The sequence below is a fragment of the Canis lupus genome, chromosome 6, assembly GCF_011100685.1.
Source record: "Canis lupus familiaris isolate Mischka breed German Shepherd chromosome 6, alternate assembly UU_Cfam_GSD_1.0, whole genome shotgun sequence".
In the NCBI taxonomy this organism is placed as follows: Eukaryota; Metazoa; Chordata; class Mammalia; order Carnivora; family Canidae; genus Canis; species Canis lupus.
In genome coordinates, this window is record NC_049227.1 from 33,761,404 (window position 1) to 33,785,707 (window position 24,304).

Sequence of the window (24,304 nt, forward strand, 5' to 3'; positions counted from 1 at the left end):
ATCTGACTTTATGGTCTGCGGTCCTAAAAGCACAAAGGTTTTATGACTTTGCACTTGAAATCAGAACCATTGCTTCTACCCGTTTGTAGGAGAAGCTACACACTTTATGAAGATTAACTCCTTTTATGGGATGAGGTTAATAATCTCCTCAAGAGCACACACCGAGTTGAAGATTTGGGCTCTAGACCCAGATAAGAGGGCTCCAGGGACCGATCTCTTAACCCTTATGCACTCCACTTCCCCCTCATGCTCTGAACTTTCACCTCAGCTCCTTGGACTTGGTTCCCTGTTCTAAATTGAAGCATGACAGCCAACCCTTCAGCTGGAGGCAGGGGGGAGCCCCCTCCTCAAGACCCAGCCATCTGCAGGGACCCGGTCACTGCTGCCCAGCTGGGTGGCTCTGGAGAGCCTGCTGCTGGTTTCAGCTCTGGTCCCATTCAGTGCCTCAGGAACAGAAATCATACCCTGAGCCGAGACAGGAGGGAAGGGGCCTGTCCAAAGTTCCTGGAACAAACCCAGATATACAACTGAGGCTCCTGCAGTGGTCTCAGGCACCAGTATATTGCAACCCATCTTGTTTTTCATCCTGGGTCAATTTGGTTTTTGGCAAGCGTCAGTTTGGTGGTGGGCTCAGTAAAAAGCTCCCATGGGGTGAGTGGTTAAGTGCAGACCCCCAGGAATGGATTCTTCAAGGTGGCCTGTGTGGGGTGGGGGTGAGGGTAGGGTCCCCTCAGTGCCAGCTCTGCCCCTTCCTGGCTGCGTGGCATTCTCAGAGCCTCTGCACCTCCTCTGACAAGTGGAGAGGTCAGTACCGTCAGTCCCAGTTGTAAACGTGAGGACTGGAGCTTCCGTTCCAGACGCCAGCACCCCACAATCCCTGGAGAGACTGTGACCAGCTTTGCCACCCACTGGGCTAGATGACCTTGAGCAAGTATCTTCCCCTTTTTGTGCCTCTGTTTGCTCAACTGTTAAATGAAGGGGCAGGATCTTTAATCTAGAAGCCCTTTGAGGTTTGGAGACACCAGACTTAACCTCTCCCTGGGGCTGACCTCTTTGGTCATCCCGGACACACATTTCTCCATACCCCATGTCCTGAGTACAGCTCTAAAGAGCAAGGCAAAGCTCCTTGTCTTTCTCTTTCCTGTCCTCCACCCTCGCCGGTTTCTGACCACCCCCCTCAAGTCACCAACATCCTGACCCTTAGCCCAGCAAAGCCAGCAGTATCTCCAGCCTGATGGATGGTTCCTGCAGCATCTACCTCCTCTGGCCAAGTGCCCAGGGATTCCACTGAGCAGTGCCCACTGGAGCTGAGGGGAAGGGGGCAACCCCAGGGAGCAAGCTGGACCCTCTCTGTGTTCTGACACTCTCTTCTCCAGAGGAGAACATCTTGAACACCAGCCCTTTGTGTGGGGTGTGGGGGTGAGGGTGGGGTCCCCAGTGGTCCTGCTGCCTCAGAGGCCATCTTGCTGTCAGAGTTCAGAGGGTACTAGAAGGGTCCTTAGGCCCAGGATCCTGGCTTTAAGGGCTTCATTCTTAAACCTCCTCTGGTCTCATCTCTGGCCAGGGTGGGAGAGGGAAGGTGGGATGGGATTAGGTGGGGCAGTGAGGTGTGGGAGTATAGGCGGGGAAGGATGAGATTAGGGAGAGGCCAGCAGAGTGGGTGTAGGGTGTTAGTGAGAGGCTGTTGGCTTGAATGGGTTAGAGACATGGAGTGAGGTGGGCTACTTGGTCCAGATGGGCAGCCAGGCCCTTGTCCTATTGCTGAGTATGAAAGCCCCTGACCTTACATCTGTTGGAGGAAGAGGGTACCTCCCCAAAATGCTTTAATGTGGTGGTGTCTGAGGCAACCATACCTCTGTAAGGGATGGAAGGGGGTCTTGGGCAGGGTGGGGGAGGGAGTCATTCATATCTGAAGGCAAATCCCAGAGTCCAGTTGCTGAGGTGAGGTATGCAGGGAGATCCCTACTGGGTTTGAGGGTGACTTGCCAGAGTCTCTGCCTTGAGATTTTCCTGTGGTAAGGACGGGCGTATCTCCCAGGACAGCTGGGGGCTTTCATTTTCCATGGGAGGGAGGATACTGCTATCTACGAGCTGAGAAGACCCTCATCCTGGCGAAGCAGGGGTGGGAGAAGAGACCCAAACTTAGTTTCTGAGGGAGGCGGAAGGCGCATCTCCGAAGAGATGGGGTGGGGGGGCCTAAATCCGTGTGGAGGCTGGACTCCACTCTGGGAGGGTGCATTCCATTCCAGGGGCAAAACGGGGAGAGGAATCCTAGCTCTAGAGCCTGGGGCCAGGAGGAAAAAAAAAGCCCATTTTTGGTGGGAAAGGAAGCTGTTTTGCTCTCTGGGAGGTGAGAGACCCTCTCGTTTTGGGGGAGGGGGCCCGCGTCTCGGGAAGAGAGGGCCCCGATTCTGGGGGAAGACGCCCCGGTTCTGCTCCCTGGGGGCACGGCCGCAGGACTGCATCTCGCGTGGACGGCCCGCCCCACGCGCCCCGGCGCCGGGCCCTTACCTGCAGGCCGGGGCTCCGATCCGCGGGCTCCGGCGGGTCTGCGGGCTCCGATCCGCGGGCTCCGGTCCGCCGGCTCCGACCTGCGGCTCCTGCGCTCCGAGCTCCGGCGCGTCCAGCCTCTGCCCCGCTTCCCCCAGCGACTCGCGGGGCTTCCTGGCTCCCCGAGCCTCGCCGGCCAATCGGCGCTGCCGGCCCCGGCCCTCGCTCGCGCCGCAGCCAATGAGCGCGCCCGCCACGGGCCACCGCCCCCGGGGGGAGGGGGAGGGGGAAGGGGGAGGGCAGGGCGGGGGCAGAGTCCGGCCTCCGGGGGCGGAGGAGCCGGGGGCCCGGAGGAGGGAGCGCGAGGGCCGGGAGCCGGGGCTGGCGCCGCGGAGGGGGCCGAGGACCCCCGTCAGGCGGGAGGGGAGCCCGTCTGAGCGGGGGCGGAGGGCGCGTCCCTAAAAGGTTGGTTTCACCTAGACCTTAATTACCTCCTGCCCCCTTTCCCGGGTCCCGGGGGCTCCAGGTGTGCGTAGCTGCCCCACGTGCGCCCCGCGCCCTGGCTCTGGAACCCTAGATCCGGAGTCAGAGTCCGTGTATGATGATGCCCTGCCCCTCTCCGCCCCCCGGGGTGGGCGTTCATGGCTCTCGCCCTCAGCCCTCCCAGCTGCCATTCATTTAACACCTCCTGGCCCACCAGCTCTGCAAGAGAAATAGCTTGTGCACGCTGGAGGCAATGCAAAGAGCACTGGACTAGGAGTCCATGGTTCTGTGTGCATCATCTACGGCGGGTCACCCCACCTACCGATCCTCACTTTCCTTAACAGCAAATAAAGACAATAGTCATAGTACCTCCTTCGTGGGGTAAGTGAGATTGTAGGTGTGATGGAGGTGATTTTATAAAACTTAAAATGTGGTGTGAAAGCTAGTTAATACTAAAGGGTGAATGTGTGATAACCTCGTAGCTTTCTAAAGGTATTTGGAAAGAGGACACCTTCACTCAGTGGTAGTCAGAGACGCAGAAACTGCCCATCAGAATATGAGATCACCCAGAGCTCACAATGAATGGAAATTCCAGACCCTCAAAGGCCACGAAAGAACACAGTTTGCTTTTCCTTATTCATCTTGATCAGTAATTATTTCTTTAGTCTGCTGGTATCTTGCAGAAACCTGATACCCTCCTTGCTGCTTTCCAGGAATCCAGGCTGCCCTATCTCTGGTTGGGCAAGGACTGTGGTGCTAGAAATTAAGGAATTCAGACAAATAATGAACAAGCAAATAAGCAAAATTTTAAGAATAGTAAAAACAAAAAACAAAAAACAAAACCCTTACCTGCCCTCTAGTGTGACCTATGACCATAGGGACCAAAAGGAAACAATAATCATTCAAAGGAACAGATAGAAAAAGTGATCGATCCAAGATTCTGCTGAAATTAAGAGAGCTTTCCCAATCTTTGTGGTATGTTTATCCTGCCATCTTGCTTGCAGAGCTTTATGAAGCCTGGATTATAAATCTAGTAATTTTTTTCTTGGCCTAAGTCATACAGAGAAATGCTCTTTACTGCCTCAAACCCACCCAAAGACATGAAATGGTCAATAAATATAGGAGGGAATAAAGTTTGTCAAAGAAAGGCATGTTAAAGAGATGGAAAGAGTTCATCTACCAAAATTGCCTAATTTTTATAATCATAACTACAATTATTTGTGGGGGCTTCATGGACGTGGACAATTTCATGAATTGCTGAGAGGAGTACAAATGATCAAAGCCTTCCTGGAGAGAAACTGGGTATTCCTATTAAAAACATTTTCCAGAACAATGAATGGTGCAAAGGTTTAGTGATTAAGTTGGTTTAGTGTCATTTTGTTTATTGTATCAAAGAACTGGAAACAAATGTACAACCACAGAGACTCTAAAGGGACATCTGTTGCATGAACAGAATGCCTCTAGTAAAACATAAGTATTGAGTATTGAATGGTATGAAAATGTCATCTCAAAATATTAAGTGAACAAAGATATTCACCAAAAAAGTTTATTTGGTATCATTCTGTATTTGTTAAATCTATGTAGATAGACCTAGATAGATCAGTGCTGTCCGACAGAACCTTGTCTGATGGCAGAAATGTTCTGTGTCTGTGCCATCCAATATGGTAGCCACTAGCCATACCTAGGCATTGAAGACTTCACGTGTGCTAGTCAACTGAGAAACTGAAACTTAAATTTTATCTGAGTTTTGTTTCAGGTCAAATAGTCATATATAGCTAGGGGCTATCACTTTGAAGGCACCAATACAGATAGATAGTGAGAGGGAGAGAGACAGATTAAAAAAAAGATGCTCACTAGTATAGTTAGAACTGTATATTACAATTATAGATGATTATAGTTTTACTTTATTTATATATCACCAAGTTCTGATTATTCTATAACAAATATATATTGCTCCTATAGTAAGCAAAAAAAATATTTAAAATGAAAAACAAAAAAGCAAAAGCTTAACCACATGCAGCCTACCATGTGTTTTATATGTCCTGCAAGCTATGGTAGAAAGTGGGTTTTATATTTTAAATGGTAGGAAAAAATAAAAATAAGTGATATTTTCTTTCACATGAAAATAACAATGAAATTCAAATTTCGCTGTGCATAAATAAAGTTTTATTAGCACACAGTGATATCACCCCCTCACTTGTGCATTGTCTATGGCTGTCTTTGTGCTATAATGGCAGAGCTGAGTAGTTGTAGCAGAGACCACACAGCTTGCAAAGGCAAAATATATACCACAAGGCCCCTTTTAGAAAAGGTTTGCCAAGGCCTGGTCCAAGACCATCAGGGGGAACAAACATGCACAGCACCCACTGGGAGTTAGGCCCTGGTACTGGGCATTCAAGAGTAGCTACATTGCTTCTGGTTAAGGAAGGGTGAGAGAGGGATATTAGCAGTCAGGTGCTTTGCAAGCTGATTCTCAAGTAGCTTCATTGTGACACTTGTGAAGAAAACTGTCAGCATGCTGGCAAGGCCTTTCTCACATTAGCTCCCCTTGCATTTTCCACAGTCCCAGTTCTCCTACGGGGCTGCTTGGGCCTGCAGGTGTCTTGCAGGGGATGCTGACAATGTTTTCCAGGGGCTGGCTTTGGCCCAGGATGGAGCTCCTTCCAGAAAAGCATTTCTGAGAAGGGAAATGAGGGCAATGGAATGTGAAGCTCTCAGGGTGCCAGCAGTCTGAGCAGGAAAGGCCCTTAGAGATGGGCCACCCATTGTACAGAGGAGGCAATGGAGGCCCAGAGATGGGGATGAACTTGCCCAGAACCAGACTAGAATGTGTGCGCCTTATTTCTTAGGTCCATGCTTTCCACACTCCTAGCTCACAAAATAGTACATGGATATCATGGAGGGCTTTTGGGACTGGCTGGGGACTTGGTAGTGAATTGGATCCAATGATGACATTGGATGAGTCATTTATTCCCTTTCAGTCTGTATTCTCATTTTTGAACTGAACAATTAAAGTGTCCAGCACAATATCCACATGTAAAAGAATGAAGTTGGGCCCTTACCTCACACTGTACACAAAAATTAACTCATAATCAATCAAAGACCTATATTTTTATATATAAGACCTAAAACCATAAAACTCTCAGAAGGAAACACAGAGATCTGTAAATCTTCATGACTTAGGATTTGGCAATGGCTTCTTAAATAGGACACCAAAGCATAAGAAAAAAAAAAAAAGAAAAAACCGATAAATTGGAATTAATCAAACCAAAAGCTTTTGTGCATCAAAGGACATCATCAAGAGAGTGAGAAGACAATCCATAGAATGGGAGAAAACATTTGCAGATCACATATCAGAAAAGAGTCTAGGATCCAGAATACATAAAGAACTCTTACAACTGAACAACCAAAAAGACAGACAACCCAATTCAAAAATGAGCAAAGGACTTGAATGGATATTTCTGTAAGGAAGACATACAGATGGCCAACCAGCACATAAAAAGATGCTCATCGTCATCGGTCATTAGGAACATGTCAATCAAAACCACCCCGAGATACCACCTCACACTCCCTGGCATGGTGGTAATAACAAAATGGAAAATAGTGAGTATTGGCAAGGATGTGGAGAAATTGGAACCCTCACACACTGCCAGTGAGAATATACAAATCAGCCACTGTGGAAAAGTCTGGCGGTTCCTCAAAAAGTTAAACATAAGTCACCATATGACCCAGCAATGCCACTCCTAGGTAGATATCCAAAAAAAGTTGAAACCAGCTGTTTAAACAAAAACTTGTATATGAATGTTCATAGCTGCACTACTTACAGTGGCCCAGAAGTGGAAACAAGCCAAGTGTCCACCAGCTGATGAATGGACGGAGAAATTGCGGAAGGTCTGGACGGTGGAGTATTATTCAGTCATACAAGGGAATGGAGTACCGGTACATGACATGTAGATGAACCCTGAAAACAAAAGACCATATGCTGTATGGATCCAGGATGAAATGTCCAGTATAGGTAAATCCAGAGACAGAAAGTGGATTAGTGGCTGGGGGTGGAAGATAGGGAGGAATGGTAGTAGAAATGGGGTTTCCATTTGGGTTGATGACAGTGTTCTGGAACTAGACAGAGGTGATGGCTGCACAACATGGTAAATGTACTTAACACCACTGAACTGTTTACTGTAAAGTGGTAAATGCTGGGGCGCCTGAGTGGCTCAGTCGGTTGAGCATCCGACTTGATTTCAGCTTGGGTCATGATCTCCGGGTCGTGGGATTGAGCCCCCCTGTTGGGCTCTGCGCTCAGTGGGGAGTTTGCTTATCTCTTCTCTCTTTCTCTTTTTTTCTCTGCCCGTCCCCCCTGCTCACTCTCACTCTCAAATAAATAAATAAATCTTAAAAAAATAATGAATTGGTAAATGCTGTGTTACATGTATTTTACTAGAACAAGAAAAACATATCTAGCAGAGTAGGTCACCGTTTGGGGCAAATGACAGAAGTTCAGCTCCGCGCCTGGTGGATGTGCACACATTGGGCAGCTGTTGTTATTACCAGCTTCCCCAAGTGACCCGCCCAATTGTGTGAGGTTGCCCAGAGCTTTCTCATTCACTCATTCAGTAATTTGTCTGTTCATTCAGTCAGCCAGTCAACAAAGACACAGTTAGCATCTACTCTGTGCCAGGTGCTAAGCTGTACTAGGGTTGGGGATTTGAGGTCCCTCCTCCATGGGGCTTCCATCTTCCATAGGCCTGAGAGAGAGGATAAGAAAGGCAAACATGAACTAAGGAAACAAATTTCTGACAATAAGTGCTTTGGGGGGAATGAAAAGTAGGATAATGTGCCCAGAGTCGGAGCAAGTACAACAGCCATGATGACCAGGGGGTCGCCTGGAAGGATGTGACATCTGCATGGAGGCTAGAACGCTAAGAGAGAGGCAGGGTGGATTTCCCATGCTTTTGTCCCTTGTGCTGGGCTCCTCGAAGACCCAGGGGCTGCCTCTGGCTCTCCTTACCTGCACGACCCCCATAAGGTGAGTGTGCCATCCCCAGCTACTACCTCTGATATGTCACGGATGTGTCACAGCTTTGTTCCACTTCCACTGTCATTGTGATGACTGGGTCCCTCAGAGCTGCCAGCCCCCAAGAAACACAATAGTGCAGTTCTCCTTCTAGCTCGGGACACACTGAAAGGACAGGGGAACTGTGTCATTGCCCAGCTCCATTCTCATGCCTGAGGGGCTTCCCAGGTGCAGTAAATGCATGGGCAACCCTCAACAACAGTTATCCTGCTCAAAATGTGGCTAGTGCTGAGGTGAAGAAGCCTCTTGTTAAATAACACGTATGTAGTTTCAACAATACGGAAGGAGCTTAATACGTTCTAGGTCCTTTCCTCCTGGGGCTGGAGATGCACTTGTATTCACCCCAATTCTTCTTGCCCATACATGTGAAGACACTGCAGATGGAGGCGTGTGGCTCCCTGACTCATCTCCACTGCTGGGGAACACAGCTAAGCATTTATGTCTTATCTGAGATCTCTGAGGACTTTGTTGGCATGTCTGAGACCTATGGCATTTCTGAGATCTCTGAGGACAGTACTTGGCATGCAGCAGGTGCTCTATGAATACTGATCCATATCATTGTGTGAAAAGGACAGTATCAAGCAGGATGCTGAGGGAGAGTGCTGACTCCTCTCATCTCTCCCTGGGGGAGCTCTTGGCCTCCGGGAGCTGTCCATCAACTCCCTGCTGAAATCTCATCAAACAGATCAAACTCTTCCCCCAGGGCCAGCAAATCCCGAAGTTCTTACTCCACTCTCTCCCTCTCCTCCCTACAGACAACAGAAGACAAAAACCAGGACACAGAGCGGTAGAGCAGTTGTATCTTTAAACTCTGGAGATCTAGCTGTGACAATGAGGAATTTTAGACGATGAGGATGATGATAATAATGCCTGCATGACTGGGTTCGCCTGCGTGTCAAATGGGAGAACCATCTGTAGAGCATGTGGCAGACTGGATGGCTTGCAGGAGGTCCTCCACAAATACTGGTGATTATCATGACCATTCTCATAATCATCACTCATATTTTGGGTTCCTCCAGAAACATACCCTGAGACAAGATCCTGAGGGTTTTATCTGGGAAGGGACCCAGGAGACACCAATAGGGGTAGGGTAGTGAGCCAGGATGGGAAAGGTAGGCAATAATGTGATCACAGCGGTCAACCAGGGTGGCATCCTGCTGGGAGTGCTGGGAATTGGCCCAGGGTATCAACTCCCCAGCACTTCCAGCTTGTCCCTTTTGAGCTGGACAGGCAGAGATGGCCATAGAGAGCCCACATCAGGCTGAGTCTCAGGCAGTAACAGACTGAAGGCAAGTGAGTGTGCAAAGACATAGAGAATGCTGGGCAGAGCATTGGCAGTGGCTGGGCCCCCCACCCTCTCTACCATCAATGGCTAAGGTATTTTTCTTACTTTTTTTTTCCTATCAAATGACTTTAGAGCAGTTTTAGGTTCATGGCAAAATTGAGGGAAAGGTAGAGAGATTTCCCATGCACCCCTGTCCCCATACATGCACGGCCTCCCCCACCAGACGGGGACATTTGTTAGGACTTATGAACCTGCATGGCCACACCAATGCCCAAAGTCCAGAGTTTCCATCAGGGTTCACTCCTGTGCATTCACAGGTTCATGCCGTGTGTCTGTCATTACAGCATCCCACAGGCTAACACCCTCTGTGCTCTGCCTGCCAGCGCTCTCTCTCCCTCGCCCCCGGAATCCACTGTCTTTTTACTGCCTCCATAGTTCTGCCTTTTCCAAGAATGTCACATAATTGGAATCATACAGTAGGTAGCTTTTTCAGATTGGCTTTTTCATTAAGCGATATGCATTTAAGTCTCCTCTGTGGCTTGTCACGGGTTGGTAACTCTTTTTTTTTTTAAGCACGGAGTAATATTCCATGGATAGACCACAGTTTGTTTATCCCTTCATCTAAAGAAGGACATTTCGCTGGCTTCCAAGTTTTGGCAATTAAGAATAGAGTTGCTATGGGGCTCGTGGCTGGCTCAGTCGGTAGAGCATATGACTCTTGATCTTGGGGTTGTGAGTTCAAGCCACACATCAGGCATAGAGATTACTTAAATAAAATCTTTATTTTTGGGATCCCTGGGTGGCGCAGCGGTTTAGCGCCTGCCTTTGGCCCAGGGCGCGATCCTGGAGACCCGGGATCGAATCCCACATCGGGCTCCCGGTGCATGGAGCCTGTTTCTCCCTCTGCCTGTGTCTCTGCCTCTCTCGCTCTCTCTGTGTGACTATCATAAATAAATAAAAATTAAAAAAAATAAAATCTTTATTTTAAAGATATATTTATTCATTCATTTATTTATTTATGAATGAATGAATGAATGACACGAGAGAGGAGCAGAAACACAGGCAGAGGTAGAAGCAGGCTTCCCGCGGGGAACCTGTTGTGGGACTTGACCTCGGGACTATGGGATCACGACCTGATCCAAAGTCAGATGCTCAACTGCTGAGCCACCCAGGCGTCCCTAAAAATAAAATCTTAAAAAAAAAAAAGAAAAAGAATAGAGCTGCTATAAACACCTGTGTGCAGGGTTTTGCATGGATGCCAGCTTTCAACCTCCTTGGGTCAATACCAAGGAGTGTCATTGGTTGGTCATATGGCAGGAGTATGTGTAGTCCTGTAAGAAACCACCAGACTGTTCCAAAGTGGCTGTACCATTTTGTGTTCCCACCAGCAAAGAATGAGAGATCTTGTTGCTCTACATTCAGAACTGGGTGCTGTCAGTGTTCCAGACTTTTTTGGATTTCTTCCTCCTTCTGTCCCATCCTCATCTTTGGTCACTGCTGAGGTTTTAAAATGCCATTCTCTAGGCTCCCATAGTCTGTGCTCACCATTTCCATAGCACTTACGTATTCATAAATTCCGTCATTCCATCACGAATTCACAAGCTGATTCCAGTCCTCATTTGCTCATGTGTGTACTTGCCCATTTATTCTCCCACTCTCACCAAAACTGCTGACCAGCTACTTACTGTGTGTCAGGCAGGCTGTTAAAGGATCTCTTTCAGGGCCATCTCCTCTGGCCAGTAAGCTCCACAGGGACAGGCCCTTGGCCTTACTCATCACCCCACGCCAGGTGCCAGGCATAGTGCCCAGCACAGAGCAGGGCTCAGTATATGTTTAACTGAACTGACAACATATTAGAGGAAATGGCCTCCTTTATTTTTCTTTCTTTCCAAACTGAACGCCCCAGAAAGATCTGGACTTGGTGGGAACTAGACAGTTGCTTGACTGATATTTAAAAGACCTTTCCCATGGAAAAAGGTCTTCCTGAAAATGAATCCCAGGCTCCCTGGGAGTTGGCGGGCGTGAAGGGCGTGCAAATGCTCCTTCTCCTGCTGAATCCAGAGGCAATAGATGGAAGAGCTTTGCCAGAAGGTACCAGACCTCACACTGGCTCCAGGGAGCAGCTCCTGAGCTGGATTCTCCAGGGTTCCAGCCCCAGACCTACCACTGCTCTGTAGCTGTGTGACTTAGGGCCTGTCACGGACACTCTGACCTAAGTTCTTTAAAGGCGGCTGGCAGCTTCTTCTTGCTGGTTTGCTCAGAGGACTGAATGTGACAGCTTGTGCACATAGCTTGGGAAATCAATCCTGGCTCCACGGAAGGCCCCTTGATGGGGACCACCGCATCAAAGCTGCGTTCCTTGAAATACCCTGTACTCGCCTCTGTAACCCCAGGGAGACCACAGCCCTCCCCCCATGCCACTTCCCTACTTGTCGCTGAGACCTGACATCTGCTGTGCTGGCCTGGCTGCCTTGGCCTGTCCCCAAGTCTGTGATACAGCACAGTAAGCTGAGCTGGTGGCATCGTGTGAGCAAGTAAGGCCCCTGGGGTCTGGAGGGCTTACAGGCTACACCGGAAACCGCCCAGCCACCAGTTGAACGCCCGCCCGTGAGCCTCCAGCAAGCCTGTTGGGGGCCCCTCGTCCCTCTGACTCCTGGTTTCCTTGCCCACAGACCGAGGGCAGCCCAACGGGGAGCTTGATCATTGGGTTTCAGCCTGACTTTCTGAGCACCTCCCCTGACTGGTTGCCACAACTGGGAGGAGAGAGATGCTCCCGGCAATGAGTGGAAGCCAGGGAAGGTGCTAAACTTCTACAGTGCATGGGATGGCCCCACAACAAGGGTTATTTGGCCCCAAATGTCAACAGTGCTGAGGTTGAGAAACCCGCTCTAGTGCGGCTCTTGTAGTTTGACGAGTGAAACCCAGAAAGGCCCAAATCACCGAATATGTTAGCCCATTTCAATCTCTCTGAGCCTCTGCCTCTCCATCTGTAAAGTGGGGGTTAGAATGGTAGCAGGGCTGTGGAGGGGCTCAAGAGGGAGAGCCCGTAAAGTGTCCTGCTCAGGGCTGTCCAAACAGCCGGCAGATTAGGAGTGGGAGGACCCCATCCCCACCCCTGGAGTCTGGTTCTGACTCTTCCCCCAGGGGCCATCCTCCGCCTGGAACATCCAGGTGTGCGTTGTCGTGGAAACCTTTCAGGGACAGCAAGAGCCTGACTGATTTTTTTTTCCTCTCCTCAAAATAACCCATGCTGTCAGTCAAGTAACACTCAGGCACAGTGGTGAGGCGAGGGAGATTGTTTGGCCATCATTAACCGCTGAGCAAGGCGCCCGCTTGGAGAGCTTCCACCCCTGCCACCGGCAGTTAATAGCAATGCAACAGCGAGTAATTAATAGTCACGATGATGACCGTTACGGCGATGGCGGCCTTGCCCTACCCTGGCAGCCCTCCCCAGATGGCGACGGAGATGGCCACGGCCACCGTGCCCTGCGCCGGCCCTCCCGGCCAGTTTATGTGCCAGGTGCTTCACTTGCTCACCAAGTACGTCCTTGAGAGTGAGGTCGGTATTGAGTCCGTTTTACAGATGAGGGTGCCGAGGCTCACAGGCGTAGTGCTGGGGCTGGTCTGAGCCCAGTTCGGACGCCATGTGCCATGCTCTACCCGCCGAGGGCGACCGCCTCTCAGGAGCCTCCAGCGGAAGTGGGCGTCGGGAGAAGGCTCGGTTCCTTCGAACTGTGGCCCCGACATCTAGACTGTCAGCTCCAGGCTCTTTCTTGGTGAGCTCTGAAGCGGGAGACACTACCACCTGGCCTGACCGACTCTGAGCGCCGCCCGCCCGGATCCAGACGCCCCTGGTGGCAGAAGAGCTCCTACCTGGCTCTGATGTCTGTGCTTCGTAGAGCCTGGGTGGAATTCCTGGCGCACCCGCGCCTCAACCTCCCCCAGGACAAAGGCCCAGCACAGCCTCCAATCCACATCACTCCTTCTGGCCCTCAGCAAACAGTCCCTGTTCTGGGCAGGAGGAGATAGAAAAATGCTGGCCACAGAATCCAACAGACCTGGGTGTAGACCACACCCCTATTACCTCTAGTCCTGGCCTCACACAGCCTACGTATGCTTCCTAAGCCTCAGCCCACCGGGCAGCTCTCAGAGCCAACATGCTACTGTGCAGCACGTAGCAGGCTACGTAGGGTGCCTCGAGAGTCCCTGGGGACCCACGCTTTGGAGCAGCTGCCAGCGACTAAGGCACTGAGGACTGCCCTGGATTCCATGGGGCAGCTCCCGCGGTCAGTTCATGAGGCTGGTGCGCCACCTCGTGGCCAGGGTCCTCCATGGAGCCAGCCCACAGTGAAGAGCCCATGAGGCTGGCCTCCTCAAGCCTCACAAACTTGCAACCTCAGGGAGGAAAAAATGACCTTCAGGCTGCCCGGCACGTGAAGCCAAGAACAGTCTCCGCACCTGTCTTCACCACTGGCTGGCCCAGAGCAAGGAGCCCTGGAAGCTCCGGGATTCTGTTCATTCACTCACTCATCCTCTCATTCTCTCAGACCCTGGGCTCCTTCTCAGACTGGGCTCCTCTCTCAGCCCGCCCCTCGCCCCCCCACAACCCCGTCCCTGCCCCTCATCCACGCTCACCTACCCCTCATACGTGCTCGCCTAGCCCCTCTTGGTCCTAGCCCTCATAGACCCTCATGGACCCTCACCTAGCACCTCACGGACGCCAACTGAGCCCCTCACAGACGGTCGCTTGACCCTCACAGACACTTGCCTGGCCCCTCATGGTCCCTCGCCTGGCCCCTCACAGATGCTAGCCTGGTTCCTCATGGTCCCTCGCCTGGCCCCTCACGGATGCTCACCTGGCCCCTCACGGATGCTCACATAACCCCTCAGGGATGCTTGCCTGGCCCCTCAGGGACATTCACCTGGCCCCTCAAGGACACTCACCTGCCCCTTACGGACGCTCACCTGGCCACTACAGTCCCTCACCTGGCCCCTCACGGTCCCTAGTCTGGCCCCTCAAAGACGCTCAGCTGCCCCTCACGGACACTCATCTGGCCCCTCACAGATGCTCGCCTGGCCCCTCACAGAGTTGGCCTGGACCCTCAGGACCCTCACGTAGCCCCTCAGGGATGCTCACATGGCCCCTTACGGACGCTCGTCTGGCTCCTTCCCAGTCCCTTGCCTGGCTCCTCATGGACGCTCGCCTGACTCCTCATGGCGCTCAAATAGCCCCTCACGGATGCTCGCCTGGCTCCTCATAGACGCTCACCTGGCCCCTCACGGAGGCTCACGTAGTCCCTAACGGACGCTCGCCTGGCCCCTTTCAGTCCCTCACCTGGCCCCTCACAGATGCTTGCCTGGCCCCTCACAGTCCCTCGCCTGGCCCCGCAGAGTCTGTCACCTGGCCCCTCACAGATGCTCGCCTGGCCCCCACCGACGCTGGCCTGGCCCCTCAGCACCCTCACATAGCCCCTCACAGACACTCGCCTGGCCCCTCACATTGCTGGCCTGGACCCTCAGGATCCTCACGTAGCCCCTCAGGGACACTCACATGGCCCCTTATGGACGCTCATCTGGCCCTTTCCCAGTCCTTCGCCTAGCCCCTCACGGACACTCGCCTGGTCCCTCACAGTCCCTTGCCTGGCTCTTCATGGATGCTCACCTGGCCCCTCAGGGTTCCTCACCTGGCCCCTCAGGACCCTCATGTAGCCCCTCACGGATGCTCGCCAGGCCACTCACAGTCTCTTGCTTGGCTCCTGACAGACACTGGCCTGGCCCCTCAGCACCCGCACGTAGCCCCTCATGGACTCTCACCTGGCCCCTCACGGATGCTCACCTGGCCCCTCAGAGTCCCTCGCCTGGCCCCTCACCGACGCTGGCCTGGCCCCTCAGCACCCTCACATAGCCCCTCACAAACACTCGCCTGGCCCCTGATGGACACTGGCCTCACCCCTCAGGACCCTCACGTAGCCTCTCACGGACGCTCACATTGTCCCTCACGCAGGCTCACCTGGCCCCTCACGGACGCTTCACTGACACTTGCCTGGCCCCTCACGGACGCTGGCCTGGCCCTTCATGGATGCTGGCCTGGCCCCTGAACCCCCACGTAGCCCCTCACAGATGCTCGCCTGGCCCCTCACGGATGGTCACCTGGTCCCTCACGGACGCTCACCTGGCCCCTCACAGACGCTCACCCCGCCCCTCACAGAGGCTCGCCCCGCCCCTCACAGAGGCTCGCCTGGCCCCTCACAGTCCCTTGCCTGGCCCCTGATGAACGCTCACCTGGCCCCTGATGGACGCTGGCCTGGCTCCTCAGGACCCTCACGTAGCCCTCATGGACAATCACCTGGCCCCTCATGGATGCTCGCCTGGCCCCTCACAGTCTCTTGCCTCCCCTCACGGATGCTCACCTGGCCCCTCACGGACGCTCATATAGCCCCTTACGGACGCTTGCCTGGCCCCTCACAGATGCTGGCCTGGCCCCTCAGGACCCTCACGTAGCCCCTCACAGTCACTCACCTGGCCCCTCACGGATGCTCGCCTGGCCCCTTACAGTCCCTTGCCTGGGCCCTCACAGTCCCTCGTCTGGCCCCTCACAGACGCTGGCCTGGCCCCTCAGGACCCTCATGTAGCCCCTCACGGGCACTCACATGGTCCCTCATGGAGACTCTCCGAACCCTTCATGGACGCTCGTGTCACCCCTCAGGACACTCATATAGCCCCTCAAAGATGCTCACCTGGCCCCTCAGAGTACTTCACCTGGCCCCTCAGAGTACTTCATCTGTCCCCTCAGAGTCCCTCTTCTGGCCCCTCACAGACACTCGCCTGGCCCCTCATGGTCCCTCGCTTGGCCCCTCACAGATGCTCGAGTGGCTGCTCACGGTCTCTCGCTAGGCCCTTCATGGTCCCTCACGTAGCCCCTCACGTAGCCCCTCACGGACGCTCGTCTGGCCCCTCAGGACCCTCACCTGGCCCCTCACAGACGCTCACATGGTCCCTCACACAGGCTTGCCGATCGCCTCACGGACGCTCACGTAGCCCATCAAGGACGCTAGCCTGGCCCCTCACAGATGCTCACAAAGCCCCTCACGGTCCCTCACCTGGCCCTCACGATCCCTCACGTAGCCCCTCACAGACACTCACCTGGCCCCTCACAGTCCCTAGCCTCCCCCTCACGGACGCTCTCCTGGCCACGCACGGCTGCTCACATAGCCCCTCATAGACACTCGCCTGGCCCCTCACGGACGCTCGCCTGGCCCCTCACGGACGCTCACGTAGCCCCTCAAGGATGCTTCCCTGGCCTCTCCTGGAGGCTCACTTGTCCCCTCACGGACGCTCACGTAGCCCCTCATGAACACTCACGTAGCCCCTCACGGACGCTCATTAGCTCCTCACGGATGCTCACCTGGCCCTTCATGAACGCTCACATAGCCTTTCACAGATGCTCATCTGGCCCCTCACAGTCCCGCACCTGACCCATCAAGGTCCCTCATGTAGCCCCTCACAGACGCTTGCCTGGCCCCTGACAGACACTCGCCTGGTCCCTCATGGATGCTCACCTGGTCCCTCACAGACACTCACGTAGCCCCTCACAAATACTCACCTGGCCACTCCCAGTCCCTCGCCTGGCCCCTCACAGACATTCACCTGCCCCTCATGGATGCTCATCTGGCTCCTCACCGTCCCTCACCTGGCCTCTCAGGACGCTCACGTAGCCCCTCACGGATGCTCGCTGTGCTCCTCAGTCCCTTTCCTGGTCCCTTGCCTGGTCCGTCATGAACGCTTGCCTGGCCCCTCAAGGACGCTGGCCTGGCCCCTCAGGACCCTCACATAGCCCCTCAGGGATGCTCACATGGTCCCTCACAATCCCTCGCCTGGCCCCTCATGGAGGCTGACCTGGCCCCTCAGGGACGCTTGCCTGGACCCTCAGAGTCCCTCGCCTGGCCCTTCATGGATGCTCGCCTAGCCGCTCACTGACGCTGGCCTGGCCCCTCAGGACCTTCACATAGCCCCTCATGGATGCTCACCTGGCCCCTCACGGATGCTTGCCTGGCCCCTCACGGACACTGGCCTCAACCCTCAGGACCCTCACCTGGCCCCACATGGATGCTGGCCTGGCCCCTCAGGACCCTCACGTAGCCCCTCATGGATGCAGCCTGGGCCCTCACGGATGCTCGCCTGGCCCCTCAGAGTCCCTCGCCTGGCCCCTCATGGATGCTCGCCTAGCCGCTCACTGACGCTGGCCTGGCCCCTCAGGACCTTCACATAGCCCCTCATGGATGCTCACCTGGCCCCTCACGGACGCTTGCCTGGCCCCTCACGGACACTGGCCTCACCCCTCAGGACCCTCACCTGGCCCCTCACGGATGCTGGCCTGGCCCCTCAGGACCCTCACGTAGCCCCTCATTGGCACTCACATGGTCCCTCACGGAGGCTCACTGGGCCCCTCACGGACACTCATGTCACCCCTCAGGACACTCACATAGTCCCTCAAGTATTCTCACCTGGCCCCTCAGGGACCCTCACAAAACTGTTCATGGATGCTTGCCTGCACCTCAGAGTCCCTCGCCTGTCCCCTCACAGTCCCTCTTCTGGCCCCTCACAGACACTCGCCTGGCCCCTCATGGTCCCTTGACTGGCCCCTCAGATACTCGAGTGGCCGCTCAAGGTCTCTCGCCTGGCTCCTCATGGTCCCTCACGTAGCCCCTCGCGGACACTCGCCTGGCCCCTCACAATCCCTCGCTTGTCCCCTCACGGACGCTCGCTTGGCCCCTCACAATCCCTCGCTTGTCCCCTCACGGATGCTGGCCTGGCCCCTCAGGACCCTCACATAGCCCCTCATAGATGCTCGCCTGGCCCCTCACGGATGCTCATGTAGCCCCTCATGAATGCTTGCCTGGCCCCTCACGGATGTTCATGTAGCCCCTCTCAGACGCTCACCTGGCCCTTCACAGTCCCTCGCCTGGCCGCTCACAGATGCTCGCCTGGCCCTTCACGGACACTCGCCTGGCCCCTCACGGACCCTCACCTGGCCTTTTCGGATGCTCACCTAGTGCTAGATGGCTTTACCTTTCTTCATTGCCCTCATCAACCTCGTCAAGGTTATAAGGCTCAAACCACTAAAATGTACTTTTAAAAAAATCGATAGCACAGGTCGGTCTCGTGCAATTCACAAACGAGGGACGAAGCCAATGACCTTGAGATGTCAGATGACATCGACGACTCAGGGTGACACCTCGAGAAGCAGGGATGTTTACCATACGCAGGAAAAACCAAAGATGAAATCGCCATAGAAGACCCAAATTTGGTTAACATCTCTCAGGGCAAAACTACCGTTCCCCTTGGGGTTTTCCTCAGTCACATGGTTTGAGTTTTCCAGAACTGCCAGATGCTTGCATCCTGCCCAGTGGGCTCCACAAACACGCTCTGCCATGGCTGCAGCGAGCAGTCAGCCCCAGGCCATACTGCTGGTTTTCGGATCATTGTTCTGGACACGACCTGATGCACGCTATGTGTTTATGCTTTTTGCCTGTTGCCTCATCTAGTTTTGGACCCCACGAGGGCATGGATGTGAGATGTCTCGCTCCCTGCTGCCTCCCAGGCACCCAGTCAGCATCCGGCAGATGGAGAAGGGCAGACAAATATTTACAGAATGATGGGTTGTGTCAGGCCTGGGTTTGAATGACGCCAGTCCTGTCCCCACAGAGCTCACCATCTGTGAGTGAGGAATGCAAGGAAACAGACCTATCACACCAAGTTTTAAAAAGGTCATATCAGGGATCCCTGGGTGGCTCAGTGGTTCAGCGCCTGCCTTTGGCCCAGGGCATGATCCTGGAGTCCCGGGATCGAGTCCCATGTCAGGATCCCGGCATGGAGCCTGCTTCTCCCTCTGCCTGTGTCTCTGCCTCTCTCTCTCTCTCTCTCTCTCTCTCTCTGTGTCTCTCATGAATAAATAAACAAAATCTTTAAAAAAAAATAAAAGGTCATATCATTGAAGGCTCAGGGGCTGTGGACACCTGGGAAAGGCTTTCTGGAAGAAGACGCAGCCGCCCAAGTCACCTGGGGCCCCTCCCCTTCCACCCTTTCTATTCATCTCTTCAGTGAGGCAATCACAGGACTGAATGCCAGTCTGGGCTGACAAGAATGAGGGTCTGTGTGGGGACAGAAATCGGGGCTGTCCCCAAGAGTCCAGGGCACTTTTTACTACGCAAGCCCACGGTCTGCGGTGACAACCCTGCCCACTACCCTCTAGAGCAGCCGGGTCCCTGGGGGTGCATCAGAGGGCTTCGGTGCACAGAACTGTCAGGTTGATGGTACCGGCCTGCTGGGAGCCAGGCTCCGACACCACCTAACAGTCCACGGATTTCCAAGCCCAGTATTCCTGGGCAGAATCACTAATCCATGTCGGCTGAGCAGACCCTTGCTGATACCTGCTTTGGGACGCTGCCCTGAGCTGCCATGTGAGAAGCAGCACAATCTGGAAGGTCTCCCTGGTTTGAGCCGGGATCCAGGGTTGAAACTCCCGCTCCTTCCAATGTCTGTGGCACCGCTATTTGCTGGGCAGGTGCACTGGCCGAGTGGCAGAGGTGGGTTCCAACCGGCAGTCCCTCCTGAGATGCAGGAGGCTGCAACCTAACTAAGGAGAAAGTACATTCTTAGCTTTCTAGGAGCATACAGGGCAGGAAACCAGCACGCACAGGGGTGTCATCCCCTTGGGAGGACAAAGCACACGGTTTTTTCACCCTGCACCCAAGGTAGGGGCATGTATGGCTGTTGCGGCTGAGAGTCAAGACGTGTGTGGGTCACCTTGATGCACAGATGGGGAGCTGGGTCTCCTACCCATGTTGTAGGTCAGAGTCACATAAGGCCAAGGTCTGCTCACCAGCTTAGAGCTCTTAGAGTCCAGGTCACCCGGCACACGACCGTCTCACTGCAGACGGGCAGGCACCACGGCCCACTTTTATCTTCACTTTATAAAGAACTTGGTCTCTGAGGTCACGTCCCCAGGAAACATGTCTCTTCCTGCCGGCAGCCCACGGGGTGTCTCGTTGGACTTGGGGTCCGCGGTGTGGATGATGGCCTGACTATTCCGAGGGCCTTTTAGGTGTCCAAAGTGACCCTTAGTGTGTAACGCAGAGCCCAAACTTAAGGCAGGCCTGTTCCACATGACTTTTCACATTTGCTCTTTGCCCAGCTACTGCTGGAGGATATGGGAACAAAGATTTCTCTAGAAGGTGGTGATGTTAGGCCACAGCGTACAAGCTGAAGATGCTCTTGAACCAAAAAATTGTATTAGGACAATACCCGCACTCTATTGAAAACTTCCCTGGTACATCTCACGTGGATTATCTAGTAATCACGTTCACAATCACTCTCAGGACAGAAGCCTAACTGCTTCACAGATGAGGAAAGCGGAGGCTCAGAGAGGCTAGGCCACTTGCCCCAGGTTGTTTGGCAGGTCTGGGGCAGAGCCAGGATCAGAATCCGGGTCTGCCCAGCCCAAGTTTGTGCTCTTAACCAGGAATGACACGGCCTAGCTGCGTGCCTCACGGTGATTGCTGGACCAGTCGTGCCAGCAAGTCCCGGCAGCTAGTGAAGTTCCAGCATGAAGCCCCACCCAGAGGGACCTGAGTCAGAATCTGCGTTTTGGCAAAACCCCATGTGACTTGTGTGCACAGTAATTTGAGAAGTGATGGAGGCCACAGTATCACTGTTTGCTGGTTTTATTAAATCTTTCCTGCACAGGCTTGAACAACCAAGTTCCCTCCTTGGGCCATATATTCTCCGAAAAGGTTGCACTGTATAAAAAAATAATAAAATAAGTGCAGTGGTTTATCAAGGTTAATTCCCTAGCAGAATATCCCGATGGTTTGAGGACTCTGAAATACAGCTGCCAAACGAACACTTCTAGAGGCTCAAGCAAAGCCGTAAAACACAGCAAGAAGGGTGCATTTCGACTCCGAGAAGTGAAAACCTGACGATGCTTTGAATTATAGTGGATCAAGATTAATTCTGGGCCCCACTTAGAGGACGCTTTCAGGCCAAGAGCTTTAGACATGAAAGCATTCACCCTAATGTGCCAGGTGAAAGGCGCGGTGACTCTATTGCTTAGTGCCAATTACATTTATGGGCTTGTCCCCGGGAGTGCCAGGAAAATGTCAGCTAGTGCTGACACATCGCCAGCTGGGGGCTCAGCCTCGTGGGGCTGTTTGGAGGACTCGTTATTAATATATCCCATTATGATCTGCAACTCTGTCCAATTAGGGGAAGTCTATCGGGGATGGTTTTGTGTAGGAAACTCAGAAAATGGGAAAAGCTCAAAGGCTAGCTTCCCGAACCACTCACTGTGCACAAATCCCTGGGGTCTTGTCAAAGAGCAGATTCCGAGTCAGGCTGGGGCTGGGGCTGCTGCTGCTGGTGGGCCGGGAAACTCACTGTGGGAAAAGGGAGAGTGTGGGCTCTGAGCCCAACTCTGCCACTTGGTGGCTGTGCGATGTCCGGCAGGTGGCCCAACTGCCCTGAACTTCAGGTTTCTCATGTGTAAGGTGGGGTTAATTTCTGCTTTCTAGGGTCTTTGGAAGATTTAGAGATGATGTGTGTGACTCTTCTTCCCACTCCTAGAGGGGAGGGTGAGACTCATTCTCTTGGGTCACCTTCTCTGCACGTTCAGCTGAGACCAGTTTTTCCTTCCTAAAGAAGCTTATGTTCTTCCTAATAGGATTCCTCAACCTCGGCACTCCTGCATGGAGGGCTGGCTGTGCATTACAGGATGCTTAACCAGCATCCCTGGCCAGCAGCACCCATCGCCCTTTCCAAACACTGCCAAATGCCCCTGAAGGCAGCAGTGTCTGTGATGGAGCAGTCTCCCCAACACCAGCTCCTACCCATTGCTCATTCAACAGTAGGTGTCGAGTACCCACTTTGGGCTACACCATATGGCAGGAATGTACTGATGTCTAAGACAGACAGGGCTCTGACCCATGGAGATGTTTTCCTTTTAGAGCAGTAGTCTTCAAACTGTGAAATGGGTGTAACCAGGTTGATGTCCTAGCTGTTGGGAAGATGGAGGGAGTTAATCTGGTGTCTGGATGGAGCTGGAGAGGCAGAGGTGCCAGGGGATATCTGTGCTGTGAGGGGCAGGAAGGGAGCCGGGGTGGGCCGGGACCTTCGAGGAGGGCCAAGGCAGCAGGAGGGTGGGACCAGAGCTGGGAAGGAGGAGGAGGGAGAAATGGTGGGAAAGGGTGTAAAGCAATGGGGAGGGGTCGAGGTGGGAGGGGCACAGAGAAAAAGATAAAAAGTCAGACAGAGATATGCACATGTGGTGAAGCAGGAAAGGGGCCCAAGGGGAGGAGGGGAAGCTTGGGCTCTGGGAGGGAAGGCTGTGAGGCAGATCACGGCTCCACCCTGGGTCAGCCCACGGGACCAGGAAGAGCTGCTCTTGTGTGTGTGTTTTTAAAGATGTTATTTATTTATTCATGAGCAAGAGAGAGAGAGAGAGAGAGAGAGAGAGAGAGGCAGAGACACAGGCAGAGGGAGAAGCAGGCTCCATGCAGGGAGCCTGATGTGGGACTCGATCCTGGGATTCCAGGATCACATCCTGGGCCAAAGGCAGGTGCTAAACTGCTGAGCTACCCAGGGATCCCCTCTTGTGTCTGTTCTAAGCTCACCCCGGTTTTGGTTATAATGAGCTAAAACAGAAAAGAAAAGCCTCTTTGCTGGCTCCTGCCACCTCCTCTGAACGGGCCCTCACTTGAGGGATGGGGATGGGGCACACACAGCTGTGGAAGGCAGTGAGGCTCCTGTACCGCATACTGTGTAGTGTTCCTACTGTAACTGTGGCAACGATGTTAAATAGGTCTGCAAGCAGATAATCGAGGGAGCACTAGATGCTACTGGCCCGGCCCTGGATCCCCTGCCCGCCAGGGAGCTTGAAGTAATCGACTCTAGTGGAATCAAGCTGAGAACACCTGCCGGACACGGTCTCCGCTCTTGAGGTATCTTGGAACATGCAGCACAGAAAACATGCAACTAACTGGATTAGAATTCCAGCCGAGAGCAAGAACATTCTCTGGCTGCTGTTGGGAGGTAGCAACTGACTCCAGAAGACAGTCCTGGGGCATATACACTACATTTGTCCCATTTCTAAAATGATACGACCTCAAACACATTACTTTGTGAGCTTTCAATTTTATTAGAAACGTATTCTGAGAACAGTCGAGAAGCCATGCCTGTGGATGCGATGATGGGTCACATTACCGGTTCCACAAAGATCTTCCAGAGTTCCTGCAGCAAACAGAGAAAGCAGATTCCCGAGGTTTGTGAAGGAGACCTCACTACGTCAGAGGGAAGTAATTAGCAAAGGAGAAGAGTCAAACCACACGTGAACCATGGGCAGCATGCAAGCTCACGCAGGGGTGGGGAGCTGCTTCTGATTGCTGCTCTGGGCCGTTCTTTCTGCCTCACTCTGGGAGAGAAGCTGGGTTTATGGGAGTTAAAGCTGGCATCAACCCAAGATGCATCAAGATGGACCAGAAGAATGGCAGCGAATCACAATTTTTCCATTTGGGGAGATCTTAGGTGTCACTTCCTGTGACTTCTGCATTTTATGAGGAGCTGATTTTCCTGGCCATGTGCTGCTCCTCTCGACACGGCAGGTGGAGGAGGTACAAAAACACACCAAGTTCTTAGTGGAAACCTGAGTCCTCGCTGGCAGGAGTAGACTGTTTGCCATCTACAGGGAGGCAGTCCAGAGGCGGCGTAGCCATGAACAGAAGGTTGCTCCTCATGCATGGCAACCACACAAATTCAGTGCTGTGCTTGTTTGGGGAACACAATGGGGAACGTGAGAGGGACAGCCCTTGGCCACCCCAGCCCTCCCCTCTCCTCATATCTAGGACTGGTTTCCATAGACCCAGGGAAGGGGTGGTCACAGCTGAGAGGCAAAGGGAACAGGAGCCAGGCATTCCAGACCT

General features: G+C 53.4%; 2 protein-coding genes across 13 annotated transcripts in view; both read right to left on the minus strand.

Annotated features, from left to right (window-relative positions):
- Positions 1 to 2,656, minus strand: part of ABAT (4-aminobutyrate aminotransferase) — an 85,567-nt gene extending 82,911 nt beyond the window's left edge. Inside the window, exon 1 of the mRNA XM_038540409.1 lies at positions 2,512 to 2,656. The gene's annotated coding sequence lies outside the window, so the exon portion shown is untranslated. The remainder of the gene's footprint in view (positions 1 to 2,511) is intronic.
- A 935-nt stretch (positions 2,657 to 3,591) lies between these two features.
- METTL22 (methyltransferase like 22) overlaps positions 3,592 to 24,304 on the minus strand; it is a 38,864-nt gene continuing 18,151 nt past the window's right edge. For 6 of the 12 annotated variants that reach the window (XM_038540419.1, XM_038540417.1, XM_038540413.1 and 3 more), the window contains one exon: positions 23,500 to 24,148. In XM_038540419.1, the coding sequence (XP_038396347.1) occupies positions 24,017 to 24,148 (132 nt within the window). In that variant the 3' untranslated portion in view covers positions 23,500 to 24,016. Of the gene's footprint in view, positions 3,730 to 6,797; positions 6,935 to 23,499; positions 24,149 to 24,304 lie in introns of those variants that run through there. The other 6 variants (XR_005360922.1, XR_005360921.1, XM_038540420.1 and 3 more) reach the window with 4 other exon arrangements.